The 14,982-nt window shown below is 38.1% G+C and overlaps 1 protein-coding gene across 3 annotated transcripts in view; it reads right to left on the bottom strand.

Moving 5' to 3' along the window:
- The window catches only part of LOC128872383 (agrin-like), a 543,175-nt gene that overhangs the window by 173,888 nt on the left and 354,305 nt on the right, over positions 1-14,982 (bottom strand). For all 3 annotated transcript variants that reach the window (XM_054115012.1, XM_054115013.1, XM_054115014.1), the window contains exon 5: positions 12,805-13,014. In XM_054115012.1, the coding sequence (XP_053970987.1) occupies positions 12,805-13,014 (210 nt within the window). The remainder of the gene's footprint in view (positions 1-12,804; positions 13,015-14,982) is intronic.

The following is a 14,982-nucleotide window of genomic DNA, read 5'->3' as shown; positions in this document are numbered from 1 at the left end:
TGTTATTTGTATTCACACAAGTAGCATGGTAGTTATTGCCTGTGATGAGATAAGTAGTATGAGACGCCTGTGGTTAGACAAGAAGTGTTTTAAACTAAATAAGATCAATTCAGAACACATGGCTAGACAAATAGAAAAAAATCGTTTATTATTACCTGACTAAGAAGAAATGTTTATGTTCAGCCAGGCAAGTAGAAGAAGTGTGTGAAACATAAAACGAGTAGAAAAGTCCATGTATGATCAGACAAATAGAAGGAGAACAAATGTGATCAGAGAAGCAAAGAAAGTGTTCATGTGGAAACTACTAGAAGAAGGTTGTGGGACGTGAAACGAGTAGAAAAAAGCATTAAAAAGCCCATGTATGATCACTGATCAGACAAGCCAAGCAAGTGTTCGTGTGGCTGTATAGTGGTTGATTAGTAGAATAAGGATGCCCGTGGTCAGACAAGTCGTACATGGTACCGCCTTACCGAACGGCCATGCAAGTAGCAGAGGATAGTGCATGGTCAGACAAGTGAAATATACATTTATAAGAACGATCACTTGGAATAGTTTCTATGGAAACATTCGAATCCATGGCACTTTGTGTCACCTTCCTTCCAAGTGACAATAAACCACTCTGCTTTTCACTACTTCGAGAACGATAAATGACGATGCTGATTCGCTCGATAGTGCGATGCTATATTCGGGGCTTTGTACCAACGATACGGGTTACGGCGTTCTTCGCAATGTCCGCGGTGGAAACCATGTATTGGTTACTGTCGTTCATCTTCCTCCCCGAGCAGAGGCGGCGTCTGTGTAGAATTTGCACTGCGCGTGAGAATAAATGGTTCCCAACGGGATACAGTTGGTGTACCGGCGCTTGTTGCGCTGCTTTCCAATTTCTGCGAATGGAGGGAAAGTGTGTACCTTAATTTTCTTAGACAGTTTGACAGAGTAGGGTCAATTTTTGAGATTGATCGCAAGAAATCGTAACGGAGCGAAGCGACGCTGGTGGCTCAACAGTATCAAAACGGATAAACCGTTTGGGGGGGGGGGGGGAATACGAATCGTGTTATCGATATCATTCTCTGTGCAATTACTGTTATTGAACCTCTTTGCCATTACCCAATTGAGCACGCGCGTGTATTTTCTGACAATTAATATTGATTATTATTTAATTACACCCGCGTCGACGCATCAATTTCTCACAAATGATATACGAGGTAGCCATTAATCGCGCGACCATACATGTATAATACTGTTGGATTCCGCGCGATCAGCGTGACGTATTTTGCTACTGACACTACCGATACTTTAGAAACAGGTAACATCGTTTAAGCATACCATGTGCCTTTGAAACCACGGCTTTAAATTTATGGTTTTGTACCATATTTCTCGTGTGCATATTCAGAAGGTAATTGGAGTTGTGTATTAAATCTATTTATTAATATTCATCATTTTCTTTAATGAAGTTTAATTAACTATGAGCTGTAATTATAATGCAAAATAGTTATTTAGACTATTCGTTTTTCTTCAATATAAGAATATAGTAATTAATCGACGAGAAAGAAGGAAGTATCAGAAGTTTCATAATTTTATTGCTCTTATAGCCAATAAATATTCCTGTATCTACATATTTGGTAGTTGAACTCTTGACAAGGGAATACTTGAACAGATCAAACGTTCCTATATTACTTTTACCATCAAACTGAAGTCCGTTCCTTAGCAAAATTAACAAAAATTCGTGTCTTCTAGAAAGAAAAGTTACAACCATCGTACGCTGGGAAATTTGTTGAAAAATGTCGAGTATTCTCGAGCACAATCACTAGTCAGCTCCCAGGAAGAATTTGCGATGGAGAGACGACTGGAGACGTTGCTCCCAGAAATGAAGATGTATGCTGGAGGATTCCCGTGCATCTTCCGAAACGGACGCGTGGAATAGTGTCACGAGCACTGGCATTAGGGCGTCGAGTATGGTTGCCAGAAATCACAGGTATCGGGGATACGACGGAGACTGAAATTGATCCATTTGGAACGTGCACTCGGGTCAATGGCGAGGGGTACAGCGGGAGGGCGGAACTTCTGACGGTAATGTGAAAGAACGTCGAGCAAAGATGGAATGCTACGCGACACGGTTGGTACCCCTGGGTATCGACGAGACGACAAAATCGAATTACTTTGATCAAGGGACCATAGTCTTGCGTGTCGTCTAAATTCCGCGACTTGTCGTTAAATAATTCAGTTACGAAAAAGGATTCGTTTATTTCCTCGTCGACTTATTTAACTACTATACGAGACACAGAAAGTTTCTTAGTTGTCGCAGTAATAAAGTTATAATGTTTTGTCTTATGTTTATTAGAGAGCTTAAGCTTTAATGGAGAATAATACAAGTTGAGTATATCGTCAAGTAGTATTCGTTAATTAATAGAATTTTAAAAGGAATTATATTCTTCATTAATAAATATTTTGCTAAATCTTCTTGTTCTAAACGTAAGAAAAAACGTAAGCCAGAAAAATTAGAAAACATATAAAGAAAACATACAAACAAGTAAATCTTTTGGCTAGAAAAAGTGGAAAAAAAAATGCAAACACTCAGTGAAACCTGTAAGCATTCCATTGAGTTGATTCGACATCCTCCCGATGGTAACGAATTCTCTGACTTAATTATGCGATCAGAAATCAGTCTTCTAATAATGTATTTTGGTAATTGATTGCTTTCAAAGGAATCGACAGGATCTTTCAACCTATCAAGCGGATTTCTTTTCGTTTCATTCTGACAGGTCCGCGTTAAAAATGGCTGGGTGAGAACGACCGAGAGATATCGACGATTTACGGTGCAGAAAGTTAGATAAAAGTTGGTCGAGCACCGATTCCACCTCCGCTCGAGGATGTAATGAAGTGTACCGAAGAGATAGTCCGCGATTAACTTAATTACAACCCATTGGCTTTGACGCGGCCCTCGTACCGCGGGTCGACGTCTGACGCTGTAAAAATTCTCGATCTCGACTTATTAATATCGCTTGAACAGCTCCAGGGTATCGATACCTGCGCGGGGCCATTGCTTAAGTCGAGAAGCCCGCGTATTCAAGTGAAATCCAATCTCGATCGGCAATTAACTTACCGTTCACTCCATTTGCATCGACCACCCGCGCGTCTCCGTTATCCATAATGCAAATCGCCTCGAAGTCAATTAGTTCACGGTTTAAAATCAGCGTTTCATGAGAGTACTGAGATGATAGAGCTACTTACGCGTCGATATTGAACACGGAACCTGTTATCGCCTTCGCGCATTTTAAAAGTGACACGTTTACGTACAATTTAGGAATTATTTTAAATATTGCGATATATGGGTTGTCCAGAAAGTTCGTGTCAATTTTTAAGAAAAATTCAAAGACGCGTTTGAATTTATATATATTTATATATTGAATTACATAGGTACCGTTCTTCTTCTACAAACTTTTCCATACGAGTAATATTAACGTATAACCTCACACATGTCAACAAATCCTAGTTCTACATATATATTGTTAACAACATGTAAAGCGAATAAATCTCTCTTTTGAAATTTGAAAGCTTCGATAAAGAAGAAAAGAAAACAACAACCTTAACTCGTGGAAAATATGGAGATTTCGCTATGTACTAGCCGTGCGTGATAAGTGGCAACTCTCCGAGGAAGAAACAGGAACGCCAGCCGGGCATTTCCGGTGGTGTGACGTGAGTCGGAAACGAAGGGATTGGGGTTGGTATCCTAGTCGGAAGGGCCACCCTTAAGCCGATAAAATTAATTTAATTTCGCGCTACTTTCATCCGTGTACATACGCGATTACAGTGTAGGAAGTAGGGGGGAATAATCTTCGAGAATCGGGGAAATTACGAGAAATTTTCCTAGAAATTCCAGGGTGGTACAAACATTAGGGTGTTCTAGAAAGTATTTCATAGAACCCTCGCTTATTAGCTGACGATATTCACGAAACATAGTTCCATGGATTATGATTTCTTTGAAGTGAATTTCTCTGTAATATTATTTTAATTTCATGATGAAGCAATTAACTGAGTATCTCTTTTTGTTCAATTTGTTATTTGACACATTGTCACAATGATGATTTATTAGTCTGAATAATTCTAGTTTCTTCGAAGCCAAAACCAACGCACATCCATTACTATACAATCAGCATTAAAAAACTGGGAATCAACAAATATTTTGTAAAAACAATAACCTTTTGTTTGTTAATGAAATCAGAGATTAATATTATCGTTGCAACCTTCTCTTTCGTTATTCAATAACAGATTTACCACTAGCAACGGTTGTTTGTAAATCCACCTAGGAGCGCGGTTTTCGAAGAACACTAAAAACAGAAACTCTTCGAGGTCTCCCCGAAAAAGTGTTCCGCCCACCGGAACGTCGAAACGTCAACTAAATCAGCGAACGAATTGAATTATAGGGGACAGTTTCCCGATTCTTTCTTTCGTTTCTGTTTGCACGCTCGAGCCGCGCGAGTACGTTTCGAAAGCTCTCCATCATTCAACGCTATTGTTTCTCTTCGATATTAAAAACAAAGGCACTGAAGCCTGTTGAAAAAAAACCACTCAAGCAGAAACAGGTCACAATCCACCGCAACAATTCGGACGACGTTATGGCATAAATCAAATAGGACCGATTCGCTGATTTCCACGTGAATTGCACTCAAAATAAATACTACGTCAAAGAATTTCTCACAAGGGTTTCATGTCGTATTAGGTTGGTGCATATGAAATGTCGTTTTTCAAGTGTTTCAATCACCCGTGCCAATAACATCCATTATAATCTACTCTGTCGTCAATTGATTACAATCATATCGAAGAGAAGGATATATACTGGAAAGCGCACACATTAAAATACTAAAGATGTATAGAATAGAAACATTAGAACCTTATTATCAATAATTACGAATACTTGGAATATTCGCGTAATTTTTTTATATGAGTATAAAGTCTGAATATGATGAAAATTGCTAAAAACAAAGTCAGCTTTTAAAGAAGGTTATGTGAGTGTTGCAATAATTCAACGATGATCATCTTTTATTAGAAAATTCATTTATTCATCATTATTTTCTACCCTCTGATTATGCAATTAATGAAACAGAAGAAATGCATTTAAAATTAATAAAAATACAGAATTACGTGAAAATTATTTTAATTAAATGCACAATGTTTTATTAAAAATACAGTTAGAGTTTCATTTGTAAGGACGACGTTTCATATGTACCAACTTAATAGAAAAGAGGACGAAAAAACTGATCGGCTTTTAATATTGAATTAAAACAAACTGCTAACTTCAAGCAATACAAAATCGTTTTGTCGTAAGAAAGTTGCCAAAGAGTTGCGCAAAGATATGAGAATGAGGAACACAACGCAGGGGGTTGAGAAACTCGAATACTTTGAGCAGGACGAGAGAATACGGACGCTGAGAAGATAGAACGTCGGAAGGATAACTCGCGCAGGAAAACCACGAGGGACACCGGGCTATTTTACACGATACAGTGACGCTCGTCTCGCATTGTTTGCTCGCGTAATAATTTACGCGCACACGGGAAAGCTGTTAGAAGGTAGACGAGGCAAGTAAGAATGCTGCTGCGTCCGTGTTTCTCTACGTGTGTTCTGTGGAAAATGCGTTCGCGGTTAACAAGAGCACGGAACTCGTAAAATCGAAATTCTTGTTCTCATACATTTCTAGATTAACTCATCGTACTTGAAACAGTTGGACTACACGTTCGCAGTTTACTTCAAGGTGATTTTTCTTAAATTTTTTAGTCACACCACAAAATGTCTTACTTAGATAATCTTAATATTGTGACTTTTATTTAACGTTTCGACGTAAGATTTTTTTTATTAGTGACAGAAGGTGTTAAGGTGTTATTCAGCCTTTGAGTTACTTTCCACAGCCTTATGTCGTCTTACAATGTTAATTGTGTTTTATGACTCATTTATACTTATTTATTTTCAGATTAATTTATGACTTATTTCTAGTATTATATTTTGAGCTTGCTGGCATTCAGGAACCCACTTATTAGACGTAAGAATACTATAGAAGAATACTATATTCTCGAAATGTGACAAAATTGTATCATAATATATGATAATTAGAAGCTTCTCGTAACAAAGAACGTAACAGTTTTTTTCCTCAGTTCTCGCATTCCATCGTCAGGTTCTCAGTAACGAAGCAGCATCAGCATCAGCAGCACCGCGTGCTCGCGTTAAATCACTTCATCTCCACGAAGTGAAAATAGAAAAGAAACTTACGTTCCGACTTCTACAATAAAGGCGAACGTTGAATCTGTTTCGCAGTTCTTCCGACTCGAGCAGTTTTGTTTAATAACACGGAAGTTCGCCGCGTTGCGAGTCGTTCGCAGCGAATAGGGAGGGACTGCAACGAAGTAGAAGCACGCCAGATAAGATAAGGACGGGAAAAGGGCGAAAGTAGCTGGCAGAGAGGGCGGACGGGAGGAAGAAGGGAAACGACGAGGGTGATATACGCGCACTCGAGTTCGTTCGACTTCCGAACGAGAATTACGGGGACGCAACTTCCTTTTCCTTGCTCGATGTCCTCCGCTTCCTCCGTTCAGCGTCTCCTTTCGACCCTCTTTCAGCTTACCCTTCCGTCGATCGTTCATTGCAGGGTAGATAAAAAGACTACAAATGATAAATCAACAACGCGCAAATGCTGCGTGTTGTTCCAGAAAAAAAGACGTAGATAATCTAAGGAACGTCAACACTGTTTTCCTCGTGTTATCGAAATTGGTGTAATGCACTGGAAATCATGTGTATTTATAATATCTATACATTTTTATTTGTACAATGTTGTATTGTCTTCTTATCTTTATATTAGGTCGTCTTAAAAGTTTACGTCGCTTATACTTCTGCCACTCAAATTAATGTGTGAAACATACACTTAAGTGTTATAAAAAAAGGTAATCTCTCTCATTTTACAATACTCTCTTACCTTTCTGACATAATCATTATACCATCGCTAGAAAATTTCTGTAGTTTCTTTTATTAAATATTGACAGTCTTCAGCACGAACTTATGGCCTAATATTTAATATTTAATATTTTAATTATTGTAAGATAGCAAGCAAATGGTCTTCAGATGAGTCTTTATGTGAACGAATGAAATTAAGTTTGTTTGGTCAAAATAATCGATGATGGACAAATATTTAAATGTGCAATGAAAGAACATACAATGATTCATGAAAAACATAATATACTCGAGACGTAATAGATGGTGTTATATATAGTACTTTTTTCATTTCATTTAACCATTTGCACTTCCATTTAAATGCACAAAATATCATAATCTACATTCAAAGTAAAATATATCCTCTCGCTGATTCCATGAATTTAGTAACTCATCCTTCTTCCGAATCACTTGTTGTCGACCATGCAACAAATCCTGGTAAATAAAATGTTATGGAAGCAAACGATTATGCTGCAATTATGCTCGAGTGCTGTCTTCGTTATACGCGACGAGTAAACCGATAGAAAAGCAAGTTCTCCATAGGAAAGCTCGCACAAGAGCTTACTCGTAAACTTGGGTTCATCAGATCAGATTGGGTTCAGAGATCTCAGCGAGTTCTGATCTTACGTGACGTTCTCAGACTTTCCTGGATCTGGAGGCTTTTAAGTGTAATTGAAATTGCAGGACGAAAGGAATAGAGCAAGCACGATCTAAGACTGATAGAAACTTTCGGTGGACTTTCTATAACGAAAACCGACAACCAGTTTGACAATCAGTCTCTCGATCACAATATGTAACGTAAAAGATTGAATCAAGAATAGAATTAATCTTCTGCATAAATATGGCTTAATTGAGCAAAGAATAAGACGTTTGAGAATAATTGAAAAATCTTTTCGTCACATGATGGAGTGTCATACCTGTTCAAAAGAAGAAATAATCGGGAAATATTTGAGGTTCCCCTTTAGAAAAAAATTAATTAATAATGAAAAAATTCTTTGTTTGAATGTATACTGAATATATAAAATTCATACCACTTTTGGATCTTATTTTAGGTTCTCTTCAGGAATATATTTAATCAATGATTAGCGGCTTAAAACTTTCGCATAGATCGATATTAATTCGCATTCTTCTTCGATCTAAAAGGAATAATTCAAATTCGAAGAGATTAGTCTCTCAATCGATACTACTCCCTCTCATTTTATTAAAATGATTCGCACTCGAAGCAGTTTCTCTCAGAGTCGATACTGTTCTCTCCCACTGTATTAAACTCCGTGCTACTCATTTTGTATCTCACAGCGCCGCAGACACAATTTGTACTCAGAGGCTCGACAATTTTCCTGTCGCGGAACGCTCGCATTTCCTCGACGATCCTGGTTCGGTTCGTCCGAGGAATTGCGGGGAAACTTGAAAGTATTCCAAGTAATTTCCATGAACACGTACGACGGCGGTCCCCGTCTCTCTATCCGGGTAATACATTCCATTCGCGGGAAGCCATAAGATTTTCACGGGTTCTCCTGTTCCAAGCGCCCGAGAGGAACGTGTCGATACAAGCGCGCGTAGGCTCGTTTGAATAAAAGATCGTTTTGAGAATCAGCGCGGCTGCAACCCCGGGGGCGAGCTTTCTAACGGAGCAAAAATCGGGTATCGGGCGATGGTTAATTCATGGTGGCGAGATCCCGCCGGACGGGGTTGCGGTAAAAAGAGATCCGAGAGCGATAAAATACATTTCGAGCCGTGTGCTCTTGTTTTTCCCCTTACAACCCACGCGTGCATCCCTTATGTCTTCAAATTTTCCGGATATTCCCCCCTACCATCGACACTTGCATGCTTTATTTTTACATCGCGGGGAAAATGCCTCCGTCGATTCGATTGACAGCAGAGATGAACGCAAACATGGAGCGTCTGGGTAGTCTTGAAGTACGAAGGTAAGGTGAATGTGAAGTAGAAAATGGTACATCGTGGAGAACGAAGTGTGTAACTGGATGTACAAGGAACTATTTGTTCAATGTATTATGCTTGGTTATTGTTAGCATTCGAATGTATACTATATCGAACATTCAGGATATAATTATTACGTGATAGGAAAGCAAATAATTTTGCTAACCAAATAAGTGACCATAAACTCATTCAAATGCGCCTTTGAATTTTTCTTAAAAATTAACACGAACTTCCTGTTTCACGCAAGACCGCGTAGGTTAGCTTATGATGAAAAACAGAAATTGAGAATTATATTGGATCAATTGCTGGAAAAAGGATACATCAGACCGAGCAATTCAGAGTATGCATCGGCTATAGTGTTAGTAAGGAAAAAAAATGGGGAGATTAGAATGTGTATAGATTTTAAAGTGTTAAATGATATGTTAGTTCGAGATAATTATCCGTTGCCCACAGTTGATGAACAAATTGATGCTTTGGCGAATGGAAAGTATTTTTCGTCACTAGATCTGAAAGATGCATACTTTCATATTAAGGTTGCCGACGATTCCATTAAGTATACATCTTTCGTTACTCCGTTTGGACAATTTGAGTGTACGCGAATGCCTTTCGGAGTTAAGACGGCTCCGGTCACGTTTCAGCGTTTCGTAAATACCGTTTTGGAAAAGGAAATTAGAGCAGGCACAGTTGTTGTTTATTTGGACGATATTCTAGTAATAACCGAAACGCTTGAAGAACAGTTTCATGTATTTTGTAGAGTGTTTAGGTTATTAGTAGAGAATAAGCTTACGTTGCGGTTAGATAAGTGTAACTTTCTGGAAACCAAAATTAAATTTTTGGAATATAAGTTTCTACGGAAGGGATTCGACCTACAGCAAGTGGCATCGGATAAACAAGTTAGTAAGGATAATTTTTATGTAAATTTTCGTTATATATTTCTATTGTAATTTCTTTTATGTTTTGAGCTCCGAGGACGGAGCTCTGTCAGGAATGGCCGAGTGTAGGAGTGTGATATATAATATGAGGGTAAGTATGTGAATGCATCTGTGTATCCAATGGTTGCGTGGGAACACGGTGTGATTTGTTATTGATATTAATTCGGAGTTCAGTTCGGTCGAGACAGCTATAAAAGTCAGAGAATAAATAATTCGTTGTCAAACTGTAATACGTTTTAAAGTCATTAGATTCCTACACTAACCAAATAAGTGACCTTAAACTCATTCAAATGCGCCTTTGAATTTTTCTTAAAAATTAACACGAATTTCCAGGACAACCCAATAACTTTAGCAAGTATTGGTAAATCTCGAGCAACTAGGCCAATATTTTCTCTTAATCCTAAGATGACTTCTATTGAGTTAACCTTCTAGAGTCTATAAAGAGAGACTTGATAATCGTCCAAATATTCTTGCAGATAGGTTACTTAAAACAAGAATCTCAGGAAGGTTACACGAAATCCTGAAGACAATGTATTTTTCTTACAAGCAGATGTGATCTATTAGGAAAATATCGACGTGTTAATTGTATCATAGTATCAAAAATTAGTATATATTAATTTAGACTGATGTAAGTTTCTGGATTCTCTTACTAGGTCCATCAAAAGCCTTATAAGCTCTTATAAGTACAGTGGTTGTAGAAAGTATTCGTACACCGATCAAATTCCAAAAAAACTATGTGAAATTGGTAATTCATTAACTGTTTTTTTATAAACAATGATATTCGACATATTCTTGGAAATCTCTAGAATAGATACAGTACGAAAAGATTAGTTATTCTGTATAAGTGAGAAATCAACAAGAAAAAACAATAAATTGTTAGAAATACAGAAGCAATAAGTATTCGTATAAGTGTTAAATATTTAAAACTTCATTTAAAAAAAAAACGAAATTTACATTAATTTATAAATAATTAATACTTCGTGGGATTTCCTTTTGATTTTATAATTACTGCAACTCTTCTAAGCATTGAATTAACTATCATAAATGTCGATGTTATTCGGGGTGAGATCTTCTTTCATTCCTTTATTACAGCATTTTCTAAGTCTTGTTTTACTGGAAATTTAATGTTTTCTAATTCCCACGAAGCAATAATCTGATGTGCTTATGTTACAAATTCTACTGTAAATTGTTCGTCATAAGAACCGTGCGAATACTTATTGCTTCTATATTTCTACCAATTTTTCGTATTTTCTTATTAATTTCGCAATATAAATCGTTATATAAATTAGTAATTGTTGTTTGAACTATATTCTAGGGATTTCCGAGAATATGTAGAATATCATTGATTATAAAAAAAAGCAGTTAATAAACTACAATTTCAAACAAAAGTTTGAGTACACCCACTGTAGGTACTGGAATTAAAAAGCTCATAAATAGGTTTCGAGTAGATACAGAGTTAAATAAAAGTAAATCGTTTGAAGGACTACGGTTAGATTATAATTCAGAATGTAAAAATAAACCCGACTGTTGAATTTTCGTCCACCATTCAAACCAACGATACATATCCTCCATTATCCTCTTCCAACAAACTGTCCTTTCATGACGGGAGTAACCAGACATCGGACACGTTTCTTTCGGAATTTCAGCCAGGACAAATGTCTTTACGTCAATTCTGATTTCAGGGACGAACATAACTCCTCGTTTATATCCTTCGTGCCTCCTCCCGCGTCACTGCGCGTCCAATCGTTCAGACGCGAGCGAATCGGGACACCGTGTTTCTATTTTCGCGTCCAAGGATATCCGGCGCGAATAATATGACGTGACGTTCTGGAGAGCGTCACGATACCCGGGACATTATCGTCGCTGCAGGATATCGCGCGATAAGTTTCCGTTTTCCATCGACAGATCTCTCCCGAGCGAGCGGTGGAAATTTTCGCGGAAGTTCCACGAACGCCATTAGGGAATCGAAACGCTCTGGGATGCTGGTGTTGCGCCAGTGAAAATATTTGCGACACCGTAAATCTCGTGTCTTTCGTTTCTTGCTGAAAGGGGGAAGAAGAGCGGAGAAGAACGAGGAACTAGCTACACTTTGCCTCTGTCGGCTTTCGCGAACGCTATGGATGAAATTTCTCGCGTCATCCTCGCTGTTTCTTTCAGCGAAGCGACGACTTCGTTTATATGCATATAAAGTGTCACAGTTGAAGGAGGCCACCTAAACGGTTTTCCCTTTCTTTTATGATATAAAATGTGTTTATAGCGTGATTTATTAAAGTAGGAGAAAGACTGTTCTTCTATGACATAACTCTTCTGAAATCATTGGAATCATGTCTTAACCCATTCACTGTCAGGCAAAAAAGGGTTTTGCCTTTTGCGCCAAGATTTAATATAGATGTGTAATTTAGGTTATTATTTTGATAATAAAAACCGTTGAATTTGTTGCTTTAAAAAAGAAAATTTCGTAACTCAAAAGACTATAAACTTATCCCTTGAATAATGGCAATCAATTTGAACTACGAGACATCTCATAGTTGGCAGTGAATGGGTTGAACAATTTCTGTATCACAAAAAATGGGGGAGATATTTAGATGGCCTATATTTCATTGTATTCCTTATCGTTGACTAATCTCCATTTTAGCTATTCTCATTTTTATAAAAACTTCGTGCTGAGTCATTTTAATTAAGATACTTGTAGTATATCGAGACTTGTATTTTTATTTTTTGTATATTTAATTTTAATTTCAGCCTACGAACAATAAGATTGACACCGCACAAATCACAAAATGATTTATCTTTATCGTTCTCTTCTAGATATTACTCCAATTGACCCTGTACATCAATTCTCCAAATTGTTTTTGAAAACATTCTTTGTGCATCAAGTGTCAATTTTCCACATTGTTTGAATTTTTTGTTGGCGTAAAAGGACACTAAAGCCGAGAAAAATGTAAAGAACTGTACTCACCACATGCTCCTTGGTGTTTCACACGTGTATTTTTTCTCTGATTACAACTGGCCTGCCGTAAGTGGCAGTAGTTGGTGTAGGTCACGCCGTCGGAGCCGCAGACAGGTTCAGAGTTCGAAGGACAATCGGTGGGACACTGACACAATGGTTTTCCGGTCTCCAACACGACGCATGTCGCTCCCCAGGAACAATACGTCTTCTCGCAAGGCTCTGGAACAAGAATGAGACCAATTTGTAGAAACTGTCTGTTTATATCTGCCATCCCACGAGCCATAAAATAATGTTCCAACCCTAAAGTTTATAATAGTGAACGATTAGGTTCAGGTAACGATTTTCAATAATGAAACGTACTGTTCCACATTTGGGTACATATTTTCTTTCAAAGCGGAACATAGTACAATGTAAACTTGGATTAGAGTAAGTGGCAGCCTTGAGAATCATTGCTTATATTTATTAAAATTTGTGCTGATATTTTTTTTAAAAATACCATGGAAATTTTTACCATGTTCGTCTTTACATAGAATTTATATGTATTAGAATGAGATACCAGATGTATTTATATGTAATTTTTATTTTCTGAAAAAAAAAATGATTAGGATATTATTGTAGAAAAACGCGGAGATGATATTTTAGACTCGAGATTGGAAGTACCTATTCGTCTCTTTCGATACAGGTATACCCTGACGTGCTCGATCTACCTTTATCGTGTTTGTAAATAGGAATCAGTTTCTGGCATCTGATGTTTACGTTATTCCCGATGTTTGCAGATATGATGTCGATAGAACGTATATGCAAGGACGCACGCGTACCGGAAGATATGAATAGATATTCACAAACTTGAAATTAGAATATCTGTAAAAATATCAGATTTATGAACAAATTTTTGTCATGTACTTGAGTAGAGAACAAAAATATTCCAAAATATATCTTTATTAAAAAAGTCTTTGTTAAAAAAGGTACAACTACATTTTGCATCTGCACTTGTAGGAAAGATTATTGAAGTAAAACAGAAATTTAAAGCACCTAAGAATCTTTCGATCTTCTTTCATCCGAAATATATATAAAATTTACTCATAAAAATCTTAAAAAATCTACTAAAAAAATTCACAATGTCTGGCACGCAACATTGTCAAAGGATTTACTATTTCTCAACACCGAGCTCATGCCGTTCAGTCGTAAGTCCTTTATTACCAACGTTTCCTTTGCACGTCGCAACTAACTTTGTCACGAGCTTCCAGAAACGAGCGGAGTACAGTTATTTGTTTCCAGTCTTCGTTCCAGCAAAGACGCTTTACCACAGAGGGGCGGCTCGTCGGAGCATTAATCCACCCGACAAGAAATCAACGACGAAGGAAGTCGATAAGAGATTCATATTCTCGAGCCTTTCAGTGGCGCGCTTCAAACGCAAACAGTTTCCCAGTTAACCAGTGTTTCAACCGGATATCAAAGCATCCCCGCGATTCGCCCTCCGTTTCTTCCACGGCCTCGCGGATTCCCCGACGAGCGCAGATATTCCGAGTTCACGGTGACTATTTAAGTCCATCGCGGCGCCTACTGGGCGTGGAACAATCGCAATAAATAAATAAATAAATAAATAAATAAATAAATAAACATCCTTTATTTTATATCATCGATATGTAATCTACATGAAACTAATTTATCCTTGCATACTGCAAATTCTCCAATCCCTCCGTTATCGATTATCGATTAACGTATTGAAGATGTCAAATAAATATTGAAACGTTCAAAATACCAACCCTTCGATCCCCAGTCGAAACGAGTTCGCCGTACCACTGTTACAAATCGCGCTCCTTAACGATCCCCTTTAAACGGAGTCCGCGAAACATTCTTAAGGGAAACGAAGAGACGCTCGGAAAGTTTCGCGGCCTCTGGGTTGGACAGGGGGGCGAAGTTCCAGAACTGAATTACTGCAGCGTCGCGAGCGGAAATTCGTGTTTCGAAGGCTTTGTAGTTCTTACGCCGCCGGGGACAGTCGATAAGAAAACACCAATTAAAGGGAGTCGCTCGGCGGAAATAATTAGCTTCGGCCGATGACGCCGCGGGGACGACGAGAGGAGGAGGGGGACGGGGGGAATTCCCTCGTTGGTCGACGACGAGGATGTCACCCTTCCCCCCCCCCTTCCCGCAACGACGCCCTTTTCCCCCTACGCCGGACGT

The sequence above is a fragment of the Hylaeus volcanicus genome, chromosome 2, assembly GCF_026283585.1.
Source record: "Hylaeus volcanicus isolate JK05 chromosome 2, UHH_iyHylVolc1.0_haploid, whole genome shotgun sequence".
NCBI classification, from domain to species: domain Eukaryota; kingdom Metazoa; phylum Arthropoda; class Insecta; order Hymenoptera; family Colletidae; genus Hylaeus; species Hylaeus volcanicus.
Note: the sequence above shows the minus strand (reverse complement) of the source record. Positions and strands in the feature narration are given on the sequence as shown.